Source organism: Eublepharis macularius, chromosome 7, assembly GCF_028583425.1.
Source record: "Eublepharis macularius isolate TG4126 chromosome 7, MPM_Emac_v1.0, whole genome shotgun sequence".
Classification (NCBI taxonomy): domain Eukaryota; kingdom Metazoa; phylum Chordata; class Lepidosauria; order Squamata; family Eublepharidae; genus Eublepharis; species Eublepharis macularius.
Window position 1 is genome coordinate 125,707,270 of NC_072796.1, and position 26,576 is coordinate 125,733,845.

At 41.7% G+C, this 26,576-nt stretch overlaps 1 protein-coding gene across 1 annotated transcript in view; it reads right to left on the reverse strand.

Moving 5' to 3' along the window:
- Positions 1–4,350: 4,350 nt before the first annotated feature.
- Positions 4,351–26,576, reverse strand: part of FAM91A1 (family with sequence similarity 91 member A1) — a 34,759-nt gene continuing 12,533 nt past the window's right edge. The window contains exons 10-24 of the mRNA XM_054984935.1: positions 26,182–26,220; positions 25,959–26,071; positions 22,230–22,348; positions 20,850–20,962; positions 20,488–20,574; positions 17,872–18,004; positions 16,478–16,626; positions 14,903–15,037; positions 12,799–12,912; positions 11,732–11,804; positions 10,782–10,931; positions 9,888–9,995; positions 9,388–9,511; positions 9,174–9,243; positions 4,351–8,182 (exon numbers count right to left, since the gene is read on the reverse strand). Of these exons, the coding sequence (XP_054840910.1) occupies positions 7,982–8,182; positions 9,174–9,243; positions 9,388–9,511; positions 9,888–9,995; positions 10,782–10,931; positions 11,732–11,804; positions 12,799–12,912; positions 14,903–15,037; positions 16,478–16,626; positions 17,872–18,004; positions 20,488–20,574; positions 20,850–20,962; positions 22,230–22,348; positions 25,959–26,071; positions 26,182–26,220 (1,728 nt within the window). The 3' untranslated portion in view covers positions 4,351–7,981. The remainder of the gene's footprint in view (positions 8,183–9,173; positions 9,244–9,387; positions 9,512–9,887; positions 9,996–10,781; positions 10,932–11,731; positions 11,805–12,798; positions 12,913–14,902; positions 15,038–16,477; positions 16,627–17,871; positions 18,005–20,487; positions 20,575–20,849; positions 20,963–22,229; positions 22,349–25,958; positions 26,072–26,181; positions 26,221–26,576) is intronic.

Sequence of the window (26,576 nt, forward strand, 5' to 3'; positions counted from 1 at the left end):
TATCTAGAGTTTTCAGGTTTTATGACATTACAGTTCCGGGATTAATAAATAACTTCTTAGCCATCGATCTTAGCTATTTAATCTATATGTAGGTGTTCATTAAAAGACTGTCCATTTATCAAAATATAGGGATTGTGAACTTATGGGTAATTAATTTCTACTGCTTGATAAATTTATTCAAGAAAAAAGATGGGGTAGGGGAGACAAGACAAACCCTACAGAATTTTTAACAGCTTCACACAGCATGCTGATAATGAAGTTAGTATATACACTTTGATTCAGCTAGAGGACATGCATGCATGCATAGAAGCAGACACGTGCATGTTGGATGCACCTCTGGGCACTGCTTGTACTGAACCAGATCTCATCCAGGTCAGAAAATCGGTAATAGTGCCTCCAGTCTCAATGAGAAAAGTGGACTATAAGTGAAATAAGTAAATTAATTAATTCAGCTGCTTGGGAAAGGAAGCAGAAGCGATGGTCAATTCACAACACAACAAAACATTTACCATCCACAATAATATAATACAGTAAAACTTTTTAAAAAAATCATAGAAATGGAGTCAGCACTTAAAGCAATCTATTCTAGACTGAGCATCAACAGGGAAAAAAAAGCACAGGTTAGTCAGTGGACTATACATTGGTGCCCCCGTCTCTTTACACTTTGATTTCAATGTGTGTAATGTTGTCTGCAGTGGGCTTCTGATAACCACACACTTAACAATCGAATGTGGGCATGCACAGATCCACACATGATCTTAAATTGATAGGCAAGTAAGGGAACGGATGGTTTCTTAAATATCTTGGTCCCAGGCCCTTTAGAGCTTTGAGGGTAATAACCAACACTTTAAATTATGCCTAGAAATGAATAGGAAGCCAATATAATTTCTTTAAAAATAGTAAGATAGGGACCCAATATTTCATGCTGGTTCATGACTGCAAGGCTTTGGAACAGTCTTTAAGGCCAGTCCTGTGCAGAAGAGTGTAATTCTAGGCGTTAACAAGAGCGGCAGCCAAATGCCGTAACATGCCACATCTTGGTTCGCATCAGGGACGTTATGATTGTTCGAGGCAAGTAGGCCACACAAGGGAAACCGTTTTCCAAAACTCAGAAATCCTTCTGAGATTACTGAACATACATTATGCTGATTTAAAATGAGTTGCTTTTCTCTCAGAATACAGACTGAGATTTCTTAGAAATGATTCAGGGAACAATTTGTGGTTATATAGGTGGGGTTCAACCAAGACCTGACCTAATCCAGCCATTATAGAACGGCACTTTCTGAATTCCATTTAGGACGTGAGGCTGGTCAGCCAGGTGAGATGGGAAAGATCTATTTCAGGTGCACACCTGGGAAGATCTGAGAAGTCAAAAAAGCAAGGCTCCGACTTACCCTGCAGGTATCTAAACGTCCTCCAAATTATATTTTTCCTAACATTATCTAACTTCTCTTGACAGTATCCTTACACACATCCCTGGATTTTTAAGTGGTTAGCATCTTCCCCTTTGGGGAACACTGTTCATCGGCTTCCGCCTCCATCAACCTTGATGCCATACTTTGGCACACAAGTTTCAAGCAAATTATTACCCACTGTTTAGTCATAGGTCATAGTCTTTACAATTTAATCATAGTATTTATGATTAGTAGAAAAGCAAACAGATGGTACCTGCGGAAGCTTGTACTGGCTGATCATTTGCATGGCATTCAGTATCGATGGCCAGATGGAACAGGAAGGGTTGGTGCTCCATTGATTTTTAAAAATAGCTTACATTAAAAAAACAAGAACTTGTGAAACAAAGTACTAGGGTAGTCTCTCTTGAATCAGGCTTGGCTCCTTCCTACCTGGACGTTCACAAAAGGGCTTTCTGGGCTGCAGATCACTTCTGTGAGCTGGAGCAGTCTATAGCACGTAACTGTTTTGTCCCCTCCGCTTCTTTGGTGACAGAATTCATACTATGCTAGCCTCAGTTAAAAGACAATCACACCTTTGTTGCACTCAGATGTCATAACTAACCCAATAAGCAACAGCCATACCACGGTTAGCTTCGACCATTGCTTATTGGGCTAACTAGAGATAGTGCAGTCTACAAGCAAAACCAGACACTAGATTGGTTGCTGCCCATGATGGCCAACTGCAGTAAGTCCCCCCCCCCTTTTGCTGCCCTGCAACTGTGACCCTGTGCCCTGGGGGCAGCGCTGCTGGCCAAGTCAGAGTTAAGGCAAGATTCTTGCATGTTGTAAAGCTGCAGTTTTACAAGATAGCTGAATGTGGTCCTTGTCTAGTAACTTTCCGGTTGCTTGACTGTCCCGAACTCTTTTTGACATCCTAGTTCGGGACTTTTTTTGTTTTGGTAACTAGAGTATCTTTGATCATGTCTGGACTCAGCCGGCGGGGAAACACCTGTACCCCTTCTTCCCAGTGTGAACAAGGCGGCTTTGGTAAACCTCCTTCCCGTTTGTTGCTCAATCCCATTTCCTGGTTTCTTGGTTCAAATGCAGAGTGAGCAACCACAACACAGAAGGGGAGATCTCCAACATCGCCTGTGTTGCTGTTCATGCTAGCAGGAAGGAGTTGCAAAGACCTTTGTTCAGAAAAAAGCACCTGAAATGCATAATTAGGTGGGTTAGCTTTGGGACCAGTGAACATGCTGTGGGGAGGCAGAGATCTCCTGATGGCTGGATTGGGAGCCTTGGATGTCAGGTCACTTATCTATAGCATAGTATGTGCACCTGACATAACTTGATGACTTATAATAAAGGGCAAAAAGCTAGTTATGTATATTGTGTACATAGCACTGAAGAAAAAAGTTAGCAGCCAGTAAGGCGTTAGAAGCAGAGGTCATTTTGAAGGGGAACGCACAGGAACGCAGTTCCGGTAGTTTTCCAAAGAGGTCACATGTCAGGTGGCCCCGCCCACCTGATTTTTGGTCATTTTGGGACCGTTTCGGCCTGGATTTCGCCCAAAATGTCTAGAATCGGGCCTAAAACAGCCAGGATTGGACCCAAAACGGCCAGGATTGGGCCTCTGACGGGTGGTGGATCACTCTTCCGCTCAGCAGCGGCCCAATTCTGACCATATTGTGCCCTTTTTTGGCCATTTTCAGCCCCTTTTGCCATTTGGGGCCCAATTTCAGCCCTGAATGGCCAGGATTGGGTCCAAAACAGCCAGGACAGGTGATATCAGGGGGTGTGGCACCTGCAAATCAGTTGTGCTAATGACACACTTCCGGTGATGGCAAAGGGTGTGGCATACGCTAATGAGTTGTGCTAATGAGTTCCTGCAGCTCTTTTTCTACGAAATGACCCCTGGTTATAAGGGTTAAAAGCAAGAAGTAGACTGTTTCTTCTTGCCTTTTCAGGAGTGTTCTACAAAAACACTCAGACCACCAAATCTAAAAAGAGCTGTAAGAAGTCCAGACACTGTGAAAGAGGATTTAAATGACATGTAGAGATCCTTGCCAAGAGGAAAAATAACACAGAAGAGCTCCATACATATTCCAGAAATGGTTGAAGTGCTAGCCAAGAAAACCAACACCACAAAATAGTCTCTGATGTAAAATCCAAGAGGCAGATTTACTGTGCTCAGCCTTTAAATCACTAATCAGCACGAATTCCGATGACAAAGACATTTCAGCTTGGACGATCCCTTCAGGCAGCAGCACAGTCAGTCAAAGGCACTTTCCACTTGGAGAATCTTTTCAGAACACTAGTGAATTATACTGGTGAGCTGATGGAACATTCTCATTTCTTAGCTTTATCCTCTGGAATCAGATTAGAACCACCAAGAAGGTAGGCAAACTATCTTCCTGGATGAATTCATATGGGTGAATGACCATGGTGCTTCCGGACCCAAGGATAAAGGAAATGACCTCCTGGTAAACCCTCTGTGGCATTCTAGTAGCTAAGAGGAACCCAGTGGTTCTTAAACTTTAGCAACCAGAGAGCCCCCATTTTGATACACTTCACAAGCAAATACAAGAAAAATATTGGTTTGTACTTGGCCTGCAAGGTCACATCTCAGGTCCACAATGCAGAAGGGACCACCTTCCACTTCCCCCTGTAGACTGTTAAGACCAACAGAATGTCATGCGGGCTACATGAAATCAGGTGGTCACCATGTCTCTCCATTGCCCCAAGAAAAGGCTTGTTCCGCCTACTTCCCTCACCATTGGAAGCAAGAATATGGGGCCATTTTGCCCAAAGCGGTCTCTTGCCATCCTCTAAATGGTGGTGTTTTGTCCACAATTCTCCCTTGAACCCTAGCTTGAGGGGGGCTGCTGGGGAAGGCGAGGAAAGAGGAGCCGAGTAACATAAGCAACGAAAAAGCTGCATGACACATATGAATGTTTAATCCCAATCCCCAAATCCGTATCTCGTTGTTGAATAAGAAGTCATTCTCTTCTAAAGGTCCTGACCAGCAACACAGTTTTATTTGTAAACATTTATGTTACATGTGCCAATAATTTAATCAAATACCAGGTTTTGTACATTTCACTGCATACTATCAACAATGTCGGACTAGAGAAGAAAGCAACTGGGTTGTCATGGAGCTGTTGGACTCCCAGACCTCAAAGCTTTCAAAAAAAATAAAAGTGATCATAGAAATGGTATTGTGGAAAGAAATATAAAAGGGAAAAAAGAGACCAACTCTGGGGGGAATTTAAACTCCTATGGCAGTGGAAGAGGAGGAAGGGAGAAGATAAATTTAAGAAGGGGGGAATCCCAGCAAAAGCGTCTGGAAGAATTCCCAAATCTTTCACGGAGAGTCCAGTTAAAAATACTTCTGAATGATGTCTTGTTTATTCTCAGATTTGAGCAGCAAAATACATTGTCATTATGAAACACACAGACAACTTGTGAAATGTTAAGGCCTAAAACAAACATCACAAACTTGATTTTTTGACAAAAGCTGCTGAAAAAAACCCCACAATTAAGCTCAACGGATTATAAATTTTTTTGGTAGAATACAGCTTGTGTCTTTGTTCACAGTATATTTAAATAATGATCACACCTTAAAATATAGGAGATATGGCAGAAAGGATCAGTTGGAAGGGCTAAGCAATTCACTTTGCACCCTTTTTTACCATAGAGGGAATATCTGGAGACCGGGGCACGGATGTGGCTTGGAATGATCCTCCTATGGAAAATAGCCATTATTGATTCCCATACACAATTCATCTTCCAGGACTCCTAAGCTGGCTTTGATGATATCAGCATCAAAAAGTACAGCCTCTGAGCTCTGTTGTTTTAGGATTGTGCCACCTATACACATGAACAACAACATTCAAGATCACGGCAGCCAGTAGCTTACTGAGACTTCAAGACCAGCTGCAAGAGTAAGAGGGGAGAGCATCTTCAGGTTAGGAGAGGCATGTCAAGTAGCAAAACAACTCAAGATGAATCTGGAGGGAATTTCAGCCCATCAAAAATCCAAGCTTTACTGAGTTCTACTGTTGGCATGGGCTGTCATGCCGTGCTTTGGTTACAAAAACAAGTGATCCACAGTCATCCACACTGTACAGCTAAGCAGCTTGCCTGCTCTTTGTTGGGCGCGTGGTTTTCAGTGAGGCCTCCCTGCCCCATTCCATTGAAGACTTCCACTGACCACTAAACAGCAGCAATAGGATGGGTGGGTGGTGTATAAATCAGTTCCTCTTCAGACAGGAGGTGAATTTCAGGCAGGAGTAATCAATTTCCGTATTGCTTATATTTTAGCCATTGGGGCAAAACATCCTGGATCGACCCTTTGCACCACAACCATCCTGAAGTGGATCAGCAGACTTCAAAGAAACTACTTGAAGACTGAAGAACTCGTTGACTGATCTGCTTCTGTGGCTTTAACAGAGGCTTGATGTGCAGATATTAGCAAATGCTTTAATGTCATGCCCTGAATAGCTTTCACCCTGAGTTCCGCATATCAAGCTGCTGTTTGACACTGGAGCAGCTCAGGCTATTTGGATAAGATGATCGTCCTGGTTATTTTGTAGTGACCGACGATGAACTGTAGCCTGTTTTGAGACCTATCCTATCCCTACCTTCCTTGCTTTAGGAGGCAGTGACGCTACACTTCTGTATCTCCTGTGTGACACAAACGTGCGTCTTCCTACTAACAAGTCAACGGCAAGGACGCAACAGACCCTCCGGTGGATCTTTGTGTTTTGATGCCACATACTGTTCAAAAAAAGGAGGAAAGGAAGAAACAAGAGAGGCAGGGAGAGGACAGAGACGGCTAGTACATCACTGCACATGTCAGTGTCTTGGTCATTCATACTTTTCAGATGAAGTGGGGGGCGGGGGGAGAAGAACTCCATACATGATCTACAAACAAAGGGGAAACGGAATGAAGGGAAATCGACTTCCAAAAATAACAATTAAAAAATAAACAGTATACATTTTTCCAGTTTTCAATTATGACAACAAATTTCTTGTTCCTATCCTATGAAAAAGGAGGAATTTGTTACAACTGTTTCCTACTGTGAATGTGGCTTTGATGATCTCTAGGTTCTTGGTCCCGAGCTTTCCTACCACAAAAGCCAACTAATGTGCAGTTTAAAAAAAAAAATCCCAACTATTCCAACCTCTCCAAAACAAGCCCCCCTTCCCAAAAGTCTAATTCAAATCACACTGATTTGACATCAAATGTTCTACATTCTCTCGACAGCTGTGCTTTTTACGTGTTACAGCTGCCCAGAAGACCCTGAAACAAGCAGAACCACCGTACAGAATTCTTAAGAAGCTATATTGTACCTCGCTGACCGCTATACAAACACTGCACACATTTTTCTTGCCCTTCCAGGGAAAGGCCCTTGATAAAACTAGGAAGGGTTAAATACTACTACCTTCATTTAACTGCATTAATATTTTGTCATGATGAACGGCTAAGGCAAAAATAATGCCCCCACGCTACGGGCACAGGCCTCAACCAAAAATAACTTGGAGCCATACAAGAACACTACAGGAAATTTTCCAAAGGGACTGTATCCTAAACTGACCAATGGAATACTAGGCCTGCTCACAGCTCTGATGAGTTTATTCAAGTCTCCATCTATTCCTGCATAAAAGATCCAATACAACTCTGACGTGGGTTTGCTCTGTCCTGTAAAGATGTCAGTCACAGGTGTGTTGAATCCACCATCTGTGCCATCTCCAGAGGGTGCCACAGAAGTTGCAACGTGCTTGCACTTCAGGAGACTGCATCCAGTGGGGTTTTTTTGCAGCATATCAACCAATCATCCTGTGTTTGACAGTACCACATTTATTCCTGCTGCGAGTCCACACATCAGGATTCCAACAAGCAATGAAAAAATGGATCCTAAGTGTTTCCCCACAAGGCATAGGTAGGTGCTTTTAAGTTTCAGGAAAAAACCATTAAAAAAGAGCATCAACACATTGATGCCAGTGTCTTCTAACCTTCTGTCTCGCCGAGTACATAACATACTTTTTAAACAGGTCAGCGATGGTTCAATAGTATCCTCCCACCCATATAGGACCCCTCCCACCGAGTCAGATATTTTTGTTATACTATTTGAATAACACTTGTGCCTCTCTAATGCCAAAAACTGCTTAACGGTTGCAAGTTAATACGATTAAAAAAAATAGCTTTTTAAAAATAAGTCGACATCACTAACATACAAAATTACTATTATTTGCTGCGACAGTGTAGAAATCCAATGGTCAGAAAGCCTACGAAGGGTGCTTTCGGTTATAAAAGACAGATTGTCTCAAGATAGAAAGAGAAACAGGCTGACAACTGAAACGCCTCTGGCGGCAGCAAGACATGCAGGAATGAACAGAAAGGCAAAACTGGAGCCGTTTCTCCAAGGTAAGTGCACACTACAATTTAATAACACTATCATTTGCAGAGGTCATGCTGTGGTAGCAGTTCTCTCCTTAGCGGTTGGCACTGTTAAGTTGAATGCAGTCAGTTACCAGGAAATAAGGCGGCAAGACGGGAACGCCACATGGCGGACTCCTTCAAGCTACTTCAGGTGTTCTTGCGGCACGGCAGCAATAAGAACAGAGGAAGGAGACCGTCCATTCCATTCTGATAAGACCCCGTCCTTGAACATTAGATTCTTAGCGGGAAGTGGGACCCCTGTGTCGGCGCCAGCAGGAGGAGAAAGTAAGCTTGAAGAAGAAAAACCGACCTCAGATAGGAGCTCCATCGTTGAAATGCTTTCCTGAGGAGGGAGGGGGAAAGGGAGAAACGTGTTTCAATAGGATAAGCTGTGATGTGATGTCTTTTGGGGGCTAAGAATCAGCTCAGAGCCTGGTCCTCCCCAGCTAATGCAGGTCTCTTGGTGGAAGTTTTGCAAAGGACAAAAGGGATTGAAAATGCCCTAGTTCTTCTGGCCATTTTGTGCGTTTTGGTGCACAAAGGGTTTGGGGAGGAGATGCATCTATAGGTGCAATAAACCTTAGTTCTTCTTAAAGCTCTTTACAGTGACGTAGCCTCTCCCCCTGGGCCAAGAATCCAGCACAATGCTAGCTGTTCCTCAATTCTCCCCTCACTAATCACCTGGCCTCCTTTCAAGTCTCCTGGGCCAACATTAAAATGCTTCTGGCAACTAGGGGCTGGGGCTCAGAACTGTGCCACAAAGGTACGCTTTATCGGACAATCATGTGTGACTTGGGCTGCCACGTTCCGCAGCACTGAAGGTTTCCCTCTCTGTGATGTCTTCTACTCACGTGAAGGGCATCACTGTACGACTCTGGATTGCAAACCGGAAGTTGGCTACTGGCTGTGAGATCCAATCAGCTGTTCTCATTGGAGGTTGCGAAAACAACTCTGCCTTCTAGCCCTTTGCCAGCTACAGATCACCATGTGATCTGCCCCCCCCCCACGCCTTCTAAGCTTAGAACTCACCAGCTGCTATCACTGTGAAATGTGCCTACTAGGATATCACAGCAGACTCCCCAACGGCATCGACACACTAAGTAAGCAGACCGGAGGGGCCAAAAGAAGAGCAAGCAAAACCGGAGGTGGAGTCGGGTGCCTGCCTGCACAACTCCGCCAGAAGAGAGCGGCAGTAACACTCCTGGCAAATGGGACTAATGGAGCCTTTGGCAATGACTCAATTTAGCAAAATGCATAGTTAATGGAAGTCATAAAACTAACCCCATGATCCTGACCATCCCAATGCATTTATATATGTTTTTTACATATTTTACCTGGAATGAATGAACAAAGTTAAGAACTTGTAGAGAAAGTTTTCTACTGGAATGTAACAGTTTTTTCAGGCTGTCAAAAGAAAACAAATTAAAGCGTCACCTGAATGTTTTATGAGGCCCATATACAAGCTGAACACACAGTATTTTTCCCCTCCCCCCCTCCCTCTATGCCAAGGACCCTAAGATGAAAACTGCAGGCGAACAAAACCCTCACCTATCTTTGCTACACAGTCCGTGACCAGCAATTTTTCGGCAGACTTTCCGGTTTAATTCAGAGCTGAAGAGCGGAATTCCAAAGCACAGTTCCAAGGGAATCCATTCCAGTTCTGTTGTGGGGACTGTGGAAGGTTCAAAGAAGAGACAAGGCAGAGCCCAGAAAATGAGTTTCCAATTAACACACACTGTTCTCTGAACAGTTTCACGTAGGCAGCTGTGCTGGTCTGCAGTAGATCAGCAAGATTTCCATACAGTGAAGGGTTGTTAACCTCCTAGTGGGGCCTGGAGAGCTCCCGAAATTACAACTGAGCTCCAGGTGACGGAGATCAGTTCCCCTGGAGAAAATGGCTGCTTTGGAGGGTGAGTTCAGCACTGGCTTGCAGGGAGTCTTACAGGGAGTGGGCTGCATGCTGCTGACACTGCATAAATGTCGAGCAGTAGCATTTGTCCAGTTGATTTAGCCTTTGGTATACCTTCTGTGCAAAAAAAGCAGATTACCTTCTGGACTTTGCTTAGCTGCAGGATCCACAGGTGGCTCTTCAATGACCATCTCAAATGATTCTGTGCTCCCGTTTACATCTGAGCCTAGTGCCAGCTCTAACTCACCTAAGAGAAAAAGAAACAGGCTATAATCTTGAACCATGCCAGCTGCGTTCCAGCAGCTCTGACAGCAAGCACAAAATGCTCCTTTCCTATGTTACAGAATGAGGAACTTGCATATACGGGGCTCTGGAATGCATGTCTCCTTGTTGAGTTTGCCAGGTCACCACCACAAAATGGCTGCCTTGGGGATGGAGAAAATCCTAAAACGTCTGTCATGGTGTTGGAGCAAATGGTGGGAGTTTCCATGAACAGCCCCAAGCCAAGCATCCTGCGGAGAGAGACAGCTGCTTTCAAATGGGCACTCCCTGGGGACACAAAAAAAGGAGCCTCTTGGCCGATTCTGAAGCAACTTCTGCATAAAGGAGGCAGAAGAAAGCTGAGAGCAGCTCTTTGCTTTGGGGAAGAGATGCTGTCTGGCTTCAGCTACCAAAGGGAGGATTTCTCCACGAACCCCCGAGACATCACAAAATCTACAACTCTGGGCAAGCAGAGGATGTACAGCTATCTTCCTGGGATAAACACTTTGCAAGTCAGTTAACTGGCAGGCAGTGACCCTGAAACTCCTTGTTTTTTTCTGTTCCACTCAAGACCCTTTGGATTTTATCCCTGAGATTCAAGAAGCAAGCAGGCACCAGGTTGACACATTAGGTGTCGTGTTGGGGGATCATTTCATAGCAGATGTTCAGCATGGCGTGCTTCCATTCTGCGACCTTCCTTTAAAAGGAGGAACTCCTGTTCAAATGCCACCACCTCACCAAATTCTGTGGCTACGACTGACTGCTGACCAACCTTTTCCGTCAGAGGCATCGCTCAGCTTTCTGTTTACATGATGACTGGAAGGGTTCAACATGGTGACGTAGCCACAGAAGTGCTGCAAATCCACCTTTTCCCTTAAGATCCTCAGTGCTCTATGAGCACCCATGTTGACACGAGAAAATTCTAAAAGAAAGACACACACCTGAACAATAATTTGTAAACTCATGCCTCGTTCATTCCATGAGAATGGCGCAACAAGTCCACATTACCGGAATAAAATGGCTCAATTACTCCTTTTCATCAGTTCCACAGAATGGTTGAGAGACTGAGTGGTCAAGGAAACTTCAGTTTTTATTCAGAAAAAAAACAGACGCATAACAGTAGAAAAGAAGGTTCCAGGAAAGCACATTGGAAGTACATGAATTCTCACGAAGAGACACAACCTGCCACAGACTTCCAAGGACAGTTTCCCAATCTACCTTTGGTCTGTTCCCCTCATCCCCCTAACTGACTCAATATTCCATGATTCCTAAAGTATGATCAGTTCTCCTCAGGCCATTTGGAGAGAAGCTGTTCTTTTTATTTTGGTTAACTTAGTGTTTACTGCCTCTGAATGTGGAAGTTCTCTTTATTCTCCATGTCTAGTAGCTCTTGAAGGTTCTCTCCCCACGAATCTTTCTATCCTTCCATGAAGATAGTTCCACGTAGGTAGCCACACTGGACAGCAGGATTTGAGTCCAGCGGCACCTCAGAGGCCAGCAAGGTTTTCGGGGGATAAGCCCTCAGGAATCAAAGGCCCCTTCTTCAGATACCGCTGGACTCAAATCCTGCTGCGCTCCCCTGATGTGTTTCGAGGATTTATTGCCAGCACAAGTTGTGATCTGAACAAAATAATTCTCAAAATACTAAAACCAACCCCCCCCCTTAAATTAACAGTACTAGCTAAATAGCAGTCAGCCATCCTTTTCCTCCAGATTAGTTACCTCCTTGTTGTTCTGCTTCATCAAATGGGAATGGCATATGGACAGTCTCCCCCATCCCATGCATGCCGTGCCCCTAAACATGAGCAAGAGTTACAGTGAGCAATCCATGTTGTCACAAGCTGCAACTAACCCCCCCCGTTCCCCCCCCCCAATTTTCTGGTGTTTCTAGCCCTTGCTGTGTTGTGGAACTGTGTGGATGTGAGACCACCAAAATTTAAAGTTTCACTACGTTTTTAAAAGCATCTTTTAAGATCTCAAAGGTCTCAGAAATCCATTTTAAGACTGAATAGGAAAACACTATCAAGCCTAGAAGGATTTTCCAGCCGCTATGATTTTCCCCCCTCCGTGAAAATTAGGGTCTGTGGAAGAGAAATTTCAGTTGCTATTTTGGAAGATGCGTCTGCTGCTGAAAGAACAGCAAAAAGAGTCTGATAAGTTCCTTCAATAGGAAATACTTAATTTATGCCCTGCCTTTCTCCCCAGTGGGGGACCAAAGCAGCTTACAGTATGCTTCTCTCCTCCGTTTTATTCTCAGAAAAGCAACGTGAGACAGATTAGGCTGAGAGACAGAGAGATAGTAACTGATGCAAGGTCACCCAGCAAGCTTCCATGGCAGAGTCGAGATTTGAACTTGGGTCTCTCGGATCCTAGTCTGACACTCGAACCACAACAGAATACAGGCTTACACCCATTAACAGCACATCTTCCATGATTTTCTTTCTATTCCTTAAAAAAAAAAAATCTGAGAGGGCATCACAACATCTTGTAGTAGTGAATTCCATACCTGGATTGCTAGCTTTAAATAAGAAACTGTCTTACATCATCTGCCAGCCACTCCAATATGTTTCTACTTCACCTTTCCCCAAGGACTCCAAGCAGCTGCAGCCTTGCTTGAGTGCCATCTCATCTAACCCCACATGCCCAATTTTTTTTTAAAGTGTAAAATACCTAATTACAAGCAACTCAAGGGGAGAACTTGTCACTTGTGTTGCTTTTTTTGTTCAGCAGAAACAACAATCAGAATATGCAAAGGCACTCTAGCCCTCTTGAGCATGAGCATCCCATACCTGAATTAGAACAGCAGAATGGGTTAAAGCGTCATTCAACATGGTGAGCACGTTTGAAGTCGGGACCACACCTGGGTCATGCCCCCAAGACGTTATTAACAAGCGATCATAACCCTGGAAGCAGGAGAGAAGACACAGGAGTGAGATTAAAACAGCAGATTTCCTCCGAAGGAAAGGCTCTTTTCCATCTAGCTCCTTCTGCAAACAGAACTCTGAAGATTTTATACCCGCACATAAGCATTTTAAACTCATTCTGTGACTTCATCTAGGCCACATAACTATAAGGTCTTTGTTTTTTAAAATCCCATTTGTAATTATTTCTCTTGCATTTTTCAATCAATTTGAACTTGTCGTAACATACCTAATATTATGCCATCTAATAGCGAAGATGATGGTATTGTGCCTATTAGTGAAACAGAGGCTTCCAGGGGCAATGCTTCTGCAGGCCTGAGATGAATATAAGACCCTACTCAGCAATACCAAAGAGAACTAAACAGAATTATATAAAGCAATTACCCACACACATATACAGGAGCAACTCTATATGGACACACCCACAGGAACCTTGACCAGAAATCTTCTATCTTCTGTCCAAAATACACATCTGGCAATCCAGGACATACACAGGCACCACCACTGTTGAGGTGTCTCTGGATACACAGACTCCATTCTCAGACCCTCTGTCATCATCACTGCACCCAGTTATGGGTGAGACACCAGGCTTTCTGAGAAAAATTCAAACTGTTGACAATCCTCCAGGTAACATTATCTTGGCCACCATGGATGTTGAGTCTCTGTACACCAACATTCCCCACAAAGACGGACTACGAGCCATCAGGAACACCACTCTGACAACACCACAGCTGACCTCACTCCCAAACTCTGCCAGTTTGTCCTCAGCCAAAACTACTTCAAATATTCCTTCAGATCAATGGCGCAGCCACAAACACTCGCGTGGCACCACAGCATGCCGACATTTTCATGGCTGACTCGAGCAGCGCTTTCTCAGCTCCCACCCAATAACACCCCCTCTACACTTGAGATTTATTTATGACTTTTTAATCATCTGAACACATGGGAATGCTGCACTGGAGGAGCTTCACCAGGCCTTCAGCAACTTCCACCTCACCATCAACCTGACCAGGAATCAATCCACGCAGGAAGTATATTTTCTAGACACCACTGTACAAATACATGACAGACACTTAAGAACCACTTTCTACTGGAAGCTTACTCATCGGCAAACATCTACACGCCTCCAGTCACCATCCTAAACACACCAAACAATCCATCCTCTACACCCAAACTCAGTAGCTCTTCCAATCCCTTTGGCAGAGATTCTCACTGGCAGGATCTAATAAAGATGTAACAAGGAAACCGACTGACAAAGCCAGAATGATACCAAGGGATAACCTGCTACAAGACAGGCCCAAATGAAACAACAATAGAACGCCACTGGTAATCACATACAGCTCCTAGGTCAAACTGGTTCAATTCATCATTATTGACTTGTAACCTATACTGGACAATGATACTCTTCTTTCATAAATATTGGGAGGAAAACCTTTTCCTACCCATAGACAGCCCCCTAACCTTAAACAACTCTTTTAATAATGTACTCCCTAATGGGGTCCACAATAGAGATGGGCATGAACTGAAATATGAATCAAAGTTCATGATGAACCGGGCTGGTTCGTGGTTCGCAAACCAGCAGTTTGTCAGAGCCCATTTTTGACAAACTGCCATGAACTTTAGGCTGGTTCGTTTGGTTCGTTTTTTGATTTGTCACTACAGACAGCCTGTGCCGATCAGTTTCCTAGGCAACAGGGGATGGACTTCCTGCAGACCCGGAAGTGGCCTTCTGCTGGCCCGGAAGTGACAATTTGCTGACCTGGATGTGATGTTTTCACGAATCAAACAAACCAGTTTGTGAACTGGGGCAGGTTCGTGAAAATTCGTGGTTTGTGAAATGTGATGAACCACGAACTGCATGGTTCGTTATTTCCCGGTTTGTGTCCATCTCTAGTCCACAATAAACCAAGATGCCAACTCTGCTTCTGTATTCACAGAAGACCTTGACTCCCTTCAAATATGAACAATTTACCTGAAAAATATCCGGAAGTTTTCGAAGTCTTGTTCCTTTAGACAGCAAAAGGGATGGGGGTCCTTGTCCAGTAATGTGATAAATATAGAGCTTGAACCATACTGAGCTAACTTCTGGAATGGATGGTCCAATATGCTGCGGAAGGATGAAAAAGGCGTCCAGAGTAATAATGGCCACAGAGGCGTGAATGAACGCAACAGTTAATTCTGTCTGGCAGAAACACAGCCTCTCCTATCAGCACTGGGCAAAGCAACAGTGTCAGTTATGGAGACACACATTCACCATGGAAGGATCAGCCATGCCAGAGGACTGGAAAGCTAATTTTCCTATTTGCACAAAATTACCTGGGAAGCAAGGCAACTTAACATTCTGAGTAGTGTTACAAAATGCCTCTTCCAGTTAGCTAGGTTTACCAAGAACCAAAAGCTTCCACTATCGTATTACTGGGCAAACTGCAAAAAATATTTTTTTTCCACAAGCATTTTACAATGTAAGAGGACTCTACTATAACAGAATGGTTCAGAAAGATGCGTTGATAAAGGGAAAGGGACTGTGGCGTACAGTACAATTAGTACATACTACCTGTTGCAGTATATATTATCCACCTTTGTAATTTCTTTATCATTAACACGTCATGTTAATACTTAACATTTTGTTTCAGTTTCCCACTTGTTTTCAGATTTCCACAATCCTAATCCTATTACATTGCTTATTGGCTATCCCATCCTGTCAATTGCGTTGATTTACACTGTGAAACACACCTTAAGTCTCAACGAGGAAGGCACATTATAAATCATGTGTATATATCAATCAATAAATAAATCCTAAAGTGTTCCAAAGCCATTTGATGCATTGTCCTGAAGGGCAGTATATAAACTGAATGTTGTTGTTGTTAATATTATTATTATTTATTAAATATTCCCTTGATTTTACTTTTTGGTCTGGCCAGACCTTACAGGTGGCTTACAATAAAAACCATACAAATACTAGAATTCTAAAAACAACAATAATAAAATAGCATCAAGACTGAAGGAAAACCATTAAGTATTAACATATCAAGAAGTATCAATACATAAATACATAAAGCCATTAATGAATCAGCAGCATCTAATCCATCAGCATTCAACAGGAACGTTTTTATCATGTATTGCAATGCTATCACAAAAGGGCCCTGCAGACATTTTTAGGGAAAGTACAGGCACCTCCTCTTTTAGCCACCCTCTGAACTTCTGATGGCTAGAAAAGAAGGGACTTTTAAAAATGACCTAATGATGGAAGCAGCGCTCATATGGGAAAAGATGCTCTTTGGAATATCTTGATTATCTTGATACTTAAAAAGTACACCAGCCCTTTGAATAGAGCCCGGAAACTAAGCAGAAAGCAAAGAAGCTTTTAATATAGGATTAATATAACCCCAGCAGCTAGTTCTGGTCAGTAGCCACTTTTGCATTCTCTGAGTAAGGAGCAGCTTCCGAAAGGTCATCAAGGGCAGCCCCGTGCAAAGTGCATCATGAAAGTCCTTTATGAAGAGCTTTTCCAATTCCATTCAAAGCTTAAGCTTTTATTTATTTTTACCTGAGGTGTGCAGCTGCTGACGGGTCGGATTTCATTGGTGAGAGGTGCCATGGAGACCAGCAGTGTGTAATTTTTGTTGAGAACTCTACTGCACGTTGCAGGGTCCAGACCAAGCAAGCTTTCACAGCGCAGCAAATCCAGGGGGAAACCTACATTAACAATGTTAAAGACCCTCGGAATACAGGTAAGAGAACAAATATGTACACCTGACAGGGGTACAGGAAGGGTGAAGGAAAAAGAAATTCAAACGGTCTCTCTCACAGCTCATCCTGGATACTGAAATCCACTTAATTATTGAGAGACACTTACTAGTTAGGGGCACCCATCTGAGCGTTATGATCCCGCACAATAAACATCATCATCAAAAAGGAAGAAAATGGTTGGATCAAAAAGTGCACCTGTGGATCGAACACAAATGATGGGACCTAAAAAGTAACTATAGGCATACAAAGGACTTCAGCATGTCCAGAGGGATTTTGTAATTTAATTTTTTAAACTCTACTCTCTCACTTCCACTTTGAACGCCATGCCCTAAACTGCTGTTGAAAGTCTCCCAAGTTTCAAGTGCATATTTCTTTACTTCGTTTATATCTGCCTTTCCCCCCGCTGGGAATCCAAAGCTGCTCACATCGTTCTCTCCTCCTCCATTTTATCCTGACATGAACCCTGTCAGATAGGTTAGGCTGTGAGTGTGTGACTGGCCCAAGGTCATCCAGCTTCCGTGGCAGTGTGGAGATTCAAACCCAAGGCTCTTGGATCCTAGTCTGGTAGTCTAACCTGCTATGCAATGCTGGATGTCTATGTCTCTTGTCCAATAAATATTGGCTTTTAATGACAAAACACATGGGTTAGGACCGAAAGGGCCACATTAGAAGAGCCCAACAAGATTTCTCAGTTTGCATCTTGGTCCCCATTCCATTTCACAAGTTGTTTTTGGAGCTTCAAAGGCACTTTGTGGAGGAGCTCTCAGAGTGTTCCATGAAACTAGCTGCACAAATCTTTATCCTAGTGATGGACTATTACGGTAGAAGGGGCAAGTATTTTACAACACTTTCCCCAGGCTCAATGTAGATGGTTATGCATGTTTAGCAGTCATGAGACCTTTTAAAATAGGATATTTTTACTCAGAGCACCAAGTACCTTTGCTTTTTATTGTGAACATTAATATTTCTAATCTCTCAGACTATTGTTTTCATTTTAATACTGTTGTTGTCATTTTAATACGGATTGGCCAATATAGGCCTAGAATAGGCCCCACCCCCCCAAAGGAATTTGTTACCAAAGGCTATACCTTTCAATTACACCCAAAATTGGTAATGTCATTTCATTAAAGCACAAAGAGCATAAAAGTGGGTAAAGAGCTTTCCCCTAAAATAGAGATGTTTTCACTGTACCGTTACTGGGTTGTTCAGGCTGTGTAACTTGAGCCACCAGGTCCTTATTGTGTCTCAGAAAGAGTATAGTGTTTCGCAGAGTAAGTGCATGATCAAAGTATCTCTGGGCTTCACCCTCTCCTGTGCTCTGAACCTAAATAAGGGAACATGAATGCATTCTTTTCATAAACTGTTTATGCAAATACCTCTTAATGCAAAAAATTGAATTACTACAAAGCATTTCCCAGTGGGCCATTATGAACACGCAGGGGCTTTGATCCTCTAAAAGACAAAATATTTAAGTGTCAGATTAATGTGGGACATTGTATTTATAATAATTTGGCCACCACATCTTTACAGTTATTTTCTAAACAATCTTTTAAAGGCAGACATGTTAAAGGACATTTAAATAGCTTAGGTAGGTGAAAGCCTTCAGACTCATTTTGGCATGTAAGCTTTTTGTATATCTTAGTGGGGGGTAGCTGCATAAACACAGATACCCCATACAGAGTTTCAGAAAGTGTTGTGTTGAAGGCATACTAGGAGGAAAGCACTATTACAAATTACAAATGTAATTTGACAATCTGACAATTCAACTTTAACAACGCGAGTTTCCTATTTAATTGTTCTGTAGTTTGAACAATCAGATAGATTAGTGTGTTTTTTCAAGTTTTACCATTAGGAAAGAAGCCACAGTCCAAATCACAACTATTAAATGGGGGAGCTAGAAAAGAACCTTAAAGATAAAGATGTCTCTCTGGGAAACAAGATCAAGATAATCCAAACTATGGTATTCCCCATTACTATGTATGGATGTGAAAGTTGGATGGTGAAGAAAGCTGACAGGAAGAAACTTGATTCATTTGAAATGTGGTGTTGGAGGAGAGTTTTGCGGATACCATGGACAGCCAAAAGACAAATAAGTGGGTACTAGATCAAATCAAGCCGGAATTCTCCTTAGAAGCTAAAATGACAAAACTGAGGCTATCGTACTTTGGTCACATCATGAGAAGACAAGATTCTCTGGAAAAATTCAATAATGCTAGGACAAGTGGAAGGCAGTAGGAAAAGAGGAAGACCTAAAACGAGATGGCTTGACTCAATAAAAGAAGCTACGTCCTCCAGTTTGCAGGATCTGAGCATGTCTGTTAATGATAGGACGTTTTGGAGGTCTTTCCTTCACAGGGTTGCCATAGGTCAGAGGCGACTCGACGGCACGTTAATACAACAAATGAGGGAGAAAGCATTAACTATTGGCTCAAAGGCCCCTGCAGCGATTTTATATGGAAACCTTACCAAACTTGCAACTTCAATTCTCAGAAAAGCATTTTCAATTTGTAACAAAGACATTCAGAAGTTTAATGTCACATCCCAATGCTCTGCCTATACCAGAGCGAATAGTGAAGTTTTCCGTAACAGTTAGAACAACCCTTGGCTTCTCTCTGCTCAAATCTTAGGAAAATAAAAGAACATCAGTGCCGGGAGGAAGGGGCTGGAGTGCGCTGCGTAAAAGTAACCACCATTCTGAACCCACCGTAGTGGCCGTTCTAACACAGGAACCTGAACAGCAGTGTTAAAACCTTTTTGACAACAGGGGCAAGCTCTGAATAACCAAAAATACACGAGACAGACACACAGAGAAAAAATTTCACAACAGTTGTCCCAACTTCTTTTAGCCAGCACAGTTACCTGGAAAGACGCTAAGATACCTGTAAGCAGTTTAGGGAACGTATTATATACTTTTTGCAGACAAAGGAACTTTGAAAAAACAACTCGTGCATGACAGAGAGAACTTTCTCAGCCTACTATCTCTTGAGCCGTAAATCATGAGCTCCTAGTTCTCAGTCTCCTATTGATCTGACCAAAATGTTTGATTTATCAGTGGCTTAACCTTCTACTCCCTGCTTTCGTAAGACACCTTTATCAGAACAAAACATGGACTGCAAGCTTTGATGTCATCCTAGAGAGTCGTGACTAGCTCTTGACAAAAATAATTCAGCAAGGCACATTTTTCCAGAACAAAGAACATGATACACAACGAAATATTAAAATACATTACTGTATGGCTGGCCGCATCACCGCCAAAGGATGCGGTGCACAACTGCACTTCAAAAGAAAAGCATGATTTTAATATGTCTGGGGAAATGCAAGTCTGTCTGGGAATAAAACTTTAATACTAAAAAGTATGGCAGTCCAAATTTTCTTTACAAAATGGGAAGTGAGCAGCAAGTTGGAAATGGATGAACTAAAACAAAGCCAGGGACCCACAGTAAAGGCCAAGGTATTGGGAAGAAGAGCAGTCATGGGCATAAAGTGGGCATCACCAATTTTATCATTAAGTGTACAGACAAAAAATTCCTACTGAAGAATGCAGAAGTTACGTGAATACAGGAAGCTGCCTTAGATCGGTGAATCGGACCATTAGTCCATCAAGGCCAGTGCTATCTACCCAGATTAGTAGCAGCTCTCTGGGGTTTCTGGAGGTCTTGCACATCACTGACTGCCTGGTCCTTTTAACTGGAGAGGCTGGAGATTGAACCAGGGACCTTTGGCATGCTTTGCCACTGAGCCACAGACCCTCATACAGCCCCAACTGAAAATCCCTACCTTTCTCCACAGTAAGCAACCAATGCTTACCTTTTCAAGTTCTACAAGAAAACTGTCCAGTGACTCATCTGACAATTTTCCAACTTCAAACATGGTGACTGCATGGCTTTTCAAATTCTGAAATTAAAGGCAAAATTCATGTCCTTGAGATCATAATTCCTGCACATCTGTGGATACATCGTTTAACCCAATTCATGGTAAAATACCAGGCGTATGGACTAGATCACCTCTTGAGGTCTTACTTGAGAGTCAATTAAAAAAACCTTAATCAAGGATTGTCAAAATGAAATTTTCAAAGAACTTACCGGAAAAAAGGCTTTTAAAAACTCAAATTTTTTAAAATAAAAAAACCCAAGGAGCATTTAAAAGTATTTTACTATTCCAATACGTACTGGTGAAAGATTCCCCATCATTAGAAAGGCAGTGAGAGTCGAATCAAACAGGAAGGCTATGCGCTTCGTGTGCCCACTTGACAGACTTAAGCTGCTCACACTAGCCGTATCACCTAATAAAGCAAAAAAACCCAAAAAGACAATCTGAAATAATTTCATTTAGCATCTTGCTAAGGACCCAATATTGTAACAGGCTGTTAGCCTCACTGACTCTCCGCTTCTCTTCTCCTTTTTTTGGCCTGCCTTAACTCCATTGGTTAATGTGCTCTGACATCACAGGACGACTGTATTACTCTAGCAAGCGAATTCCCAAAGCAGTCAGTTGTCCAGCCACAGGCATGTACATCTCCCAACCCACACTCTGATGACATGCAAAAAACTAACGAAAGCCTCAAGAGTCAGTCCCTCTGGCAGTCATTGGCTCATTTGCTCTGATGTCACAGAGGTACTTGGAATACCTGATGCCAGATAGCTGACAGCTTATGAAGAATGGAAAAACCTTAACTTTGATTCAAAGGACCACAAGCACTTTTGGATGTGAGCTTTCTGAGTGACATCATGCTTGTACAGATCAATATCCCTCTTTGCAATTCTGGCTGCTTGTGATTGTAGGTAAGGAAAGGCGTTTCATTTATACAGAACTCACACATTTAACGTACAAATGAATGCTTTTTTTAAAAAATTGTAAAACTACATTTTATGACAGAACTAATCAGAAACACTAATACACTATTATTGTGACAGTGGCTCAGATCAGAGGTCATGGATAAGCATGCTTCAATTAAATTATGGTTAACTAGTATCTCCAAACGTCAGCTATTCCATTAATTATCATTAGTTTATGTACAGGATTCAAAACCATCATTTGAACTTGGCTGATTTACCAACCGGTCTTAAGTACAGTTTCGCACGATGCATGTATATGGATATTCTGTCTTGTTCCCTAGTGCTGCCCTGGGTGTAATGAAGGCCAGGACACCAGCTGGGTCTTAGCTGAGGAAAGAATGAAACCAGCATGTGTTGAGGCAAATCAGGACCATCTGTGAGCCAAATCCTTGTTTTCCAAAGCTAACTATGGTTAAAATAAACCATGGTTTATTATGTCTGAACTGAGCCGCTGAGTATCATTAACAGAGAGATAAAGACATAAGGAACAGAACAAGTTAAATGCTGGAAGATATCCTTCCCCCCAAACCATCTGTTCCTTCAACTGCTTCTTTTCCCAGATCAGCTGGTGGGTCCTCCTTACCTGCCACCAACTGGGGGAAGGAGAGAAGGACAACATAGATACACTGAACTGGGGAGAATCAGGCCACAGCTTTATTAATTACAGTTTCCTCAGTACAGTACAGTAACTAATACTGATGCTCATCACCTCACCTTGATCATCTTGACTGTTTGTGTCCGTATCTGTAGCAGATGAGCCAGCCTCCTGCACAGGACTCCTGCTTTCCACACTGTCCCACGACAACAGCATCTTCTGTGGATCCAAAGTATTTCTAACAATGGGAAGAAACGTCTGAGTCAATAGTGCTGCATCACTAGGAACACGTGCTCTGCCTCAAGACAACTTATGATCCCAGAGGCTGATTACTTTTAAGTCATGGTTCCTAGGCCAGACATTCCTGACACTGCCCCCCCCCCCAAACGCATTCTACTTGATCCTCATCAAGTTTTAACCAGGAAATTATTTAAATGAAACTTTAACTAGGAAAAGGACACATTTTAATTGTGCTCACTGCTTGCTTAACCCTCATCTCATCCCAAGATATGAATGTCAACGATCCATTCACTCTACTTCGGCCCTCATGACAGTTCAATGGAATCTTATTTCAAACATGTATTGTCGAAGGCTTTCACGGCCGGAGAACGATGGTTGTTGTGGGTTTTCCGGGCTGTATAGCCGTGGTCTTGGCATTGTAGTTCCTGATGTTTCGCCAGCAGCTGTGACTGGCATCTTCAGAGGTGTAGCACCAAAAGACAGAGATCTCTCAGTGTCACTGAGTGTCACTTGGTGACACAGAGATCTCTGTCTTTTGGTGCTACACCTCTGAAGATGACAGTCACAGCTGCTGGTGAAACGTCAGGAACTACAATGCCAAGACCATGGCTATACAGCCTGGAAAATCCACAACAACCATCTTATTTCAAACAGACCTGGCTTTTTTATCTAGCACACTCGAGAAGGAGAAAATTGTTCTGACTTGGGCAATTGAGACTTGGCAGAAAGAGAATGATATGGGGTGTCTATTGCAGCTGGCTTTGGAAGGTTATGCGCTCCTTCATCAACCCTGAACTGGAAGACTGGGACTGGGCTGGGGGAAGAAAGAGGTGTTTCCATTATCCTCTACGAGTTTTTAGCAAATTCCTGGGACAAACTATTGCCAGCATTGATTGTATGCTCCTAGTATTGGGTTCCAGGAATAGACTAGGCATCCTATCATCCACTTAACTCTCTAGCTGGGGCTATGACTGAGCTAGTGAAGGTGGTTCCATGGTGACAATTATTTTACATCTTTAAAAAATGTTCTAGTTTCACCCACTTTTGAGACCTTTTTGGAGAAAGATCAGCCACAAGCACTGAAAATCAATGGTGATGAAGATTAATAGCACATTTACTTTTTAAGGCTTTTGAACCTAATACACTGTAAAAGGAAAATATTCAAGATGGCCTTTCTTATCACAGTAAGATTCAGTTCAATGTCAAACCAAACATTCCCCGAGGCAAAGGGGGACTAAAATGAGTGGAACAGTCTCCTGCTCCTAAACAGCCTTGGGTGGCAACGTGGCCAGGCAAGCAAGGGAGGAGCCTTTTCCTGGGGCTTTGACTATTTAAGAATTAATGTGGCCTATGGCCATGTGGCAGTCGCGCACCATAGACATCACCATAAAGGCAGAAGCAGAAGGGAGATGCCAATCTGGCATGCCCATCAGGCATGGATCTGGGTGCGGCTTGGCCACTAACAACCAAACATTCTTAGTTTGATGTTTCCTAGATGAATTTATGAATTAAGAACACATTTATTTCCTTGGTTTTCTTTTTATTTTATATGCATTTAAACGAATTGCTAACCAAGATTAATTGGTATTGATTGAGAGTCATGATTTCTAATTAGACTTTGTAAAAGAAATGTATGTTTAGCCAATTTATCTTTACTCTATGTATCCAATGAATTAAATGGTAATTGTAGGACCTCCGCCTTTTTTTCACTCGGAAAAATTACATGCTTATTGTTCTGTAGGTAACCTACAAATGTGTTATCATGTTTTGCTTATTTATTGTGTTGCACTCTACGTTGGTGATTAGTATTAATTTCTAAAGTTGCAGAGATCTTATTTGATTGATATATAAAACTTAAGCTATTCATTCAAAAGAAAATCCCACCCCCCAAATTAAGTCTAACCAGTATCAAGAAACATCAGAGACAATATCTTTTCCTGATTTCCCCCTTCCACTAAATAATATAAAACATTTAATTGTTACAGTATTTTAAAAAATTAAATTAAGAATAATGAATTATTTGATAAAATTGATTCTCAGGTCAAAAGGTTAGATTATAACAAGAAGAGAGAAATTTTGGCCTTAGTGACTTGAAAAGTGTTATGTACATTAATTGAAAGAAAAAGTAGATTTTGTTTGAAACTAAGAACATCATTAATGAAGCCATGGTTAATAAAGATGATGAGAAGATAACAGAATTAGAGGAAAGGACAGAGGAACTGGAGAACAGAACAAGAAAAAGTGAATATTATACTTATTCAAGAAATTCATATCAATCACTCAAATATTCATCTTCTAACCTGTCCTAAATTAGTTGAAGAATATGTAGCTTCAAGTTAACAAAAAGAACTCCAGAGTATCTATATTAAGAACCCATACGTTAAATGTTTGGATTCCTCTTCAAATGTAAATAGCAGATTTATATTGCTAAATATAGAAATTAAAGAAAAGTTGGTGACTATGGGCAATATGTGCACCCCAATATTAAACAGACACCTTTTGAAAAATGAACTTTCAAAAACTATTATGAAGTTTTCTGAAGGAGATTTATTACTGGGTGATGACTTTAATGCAGTTATGAATGAAACGAAGAAAGGCTACAAGAAAACAGCTTTTAGATAAGACTGAAGATCCACAAACAAGACACAAATTGGAGTAGAATTATAATCTGCATGAAAAAATTCTTGAATCTAGAAGGAAACTTGACAAATTATATTTAACAAAAATCAATAGAAATTTAGTATACACAAGGCAGAGATTTTATGAATTTGGTAACAAATCAGGGAACTTCGTAGCATATAAATTAAACTATATATACAATTTAGCATATAAACAATTTAGTCCATTAGGTCAAACAGTGGTACCCTTGTAATATCTATTGAAAAAAAATCATTGAGGAATTTAATACATTCTCCACTAAATTATATTTACAGAAACTGGATGCAAATGAAATTAATTTTTTTTTGTATAGGTCAATATGCCTAGTAAATTATGATTATAAAATCTTGACAACTACCTTAGCAAACAGGCTAAAGAAAATAGCTGCCAGATATATCTGTGGATCAGGCTGTCTTCATATCAAATTGTTACCCAACAGTAAACATAAGGAAAGACACTACACTTGATATATTATTGACTTAGCCAAAAGAAAAAAGTTGAAAGTCTTATTATTGTTATTAGACACTGAAAAGGCTTTTGATCGTTTAGAAGATGAATACTTGATCGATAGCTTTGCTTCCTTTAGTCTTGGGGATCAAGAATGATCTTTGCAAGACAGAAAAAATACCTCAACTAGAACTTTCTGAATGGCTTGATCACATAAAGGACTTATTTTTGATGATCTAATTAACTAAGATACAAAGAGGTGGTAATATTTTCCAACTTGATAACTTGTGGATGACTTTTCAATGTAAACTGTTATATTTAAGAATTGTATTTAAGTGTAGCGATTCAATTTAATTGTTGTGCTATGAGTTTTCAATAAATAAAAAAAATATATAGTTGCTTGGGACAGCTGACACACGGAAATACAGAAGGAAGGCAATTTGCAGTTCAACAACACAAAAAGCTACCACTCATCTTTCCTCGTTGTCTGGCCCAATACTTACTTCAGCCTGTTTATAGATGGAACATTCCGCCATGATGAATGAAGATTATCCAGATTTATCACTTGGCCCTTTTTATGGGCAAACCCTAACCGACAGTACATGGAAACAGCATTCTGAAGACAGAGACATTCAGAGATCAGCTTTTAGCATTCTAATGTCATTAATTTCAAAAAGCAAAAGGTTAATTTTTCCTTTTGAGAAATAAGACTGGCTGGAGGCCTACCTTTACCAATGACAGGTCAATCTCCAAGACATTTGCAAGCTGAAAGGAAACAAAAATAAGTTTTCAATGGCACACTCTCTTTGGTCATTCAACTGAACAAAAGTTAGACTTGGCTGATTGGAATATTCAACAACATTTGACCAAAATCAAATACTAGGTCACAGACAATATTTGGCTGCTCAACTGGTCAGCATTCCAAACCAACTATAAACAAATTTCTCAAACCAGCAGAAAGCTGAATAAAAGATGTATTTATGGGATAACATCTATTAAGGAAAGCTCATTCTCCTGCCGTTTCAGAATCACACCAGTTTGCTTTAATGCCAATTCCAAGCCATTTCATTCTTTGTTATGACTTAGCACAAGGCAGTTTAATGTGTTCCTATCACTTGTTC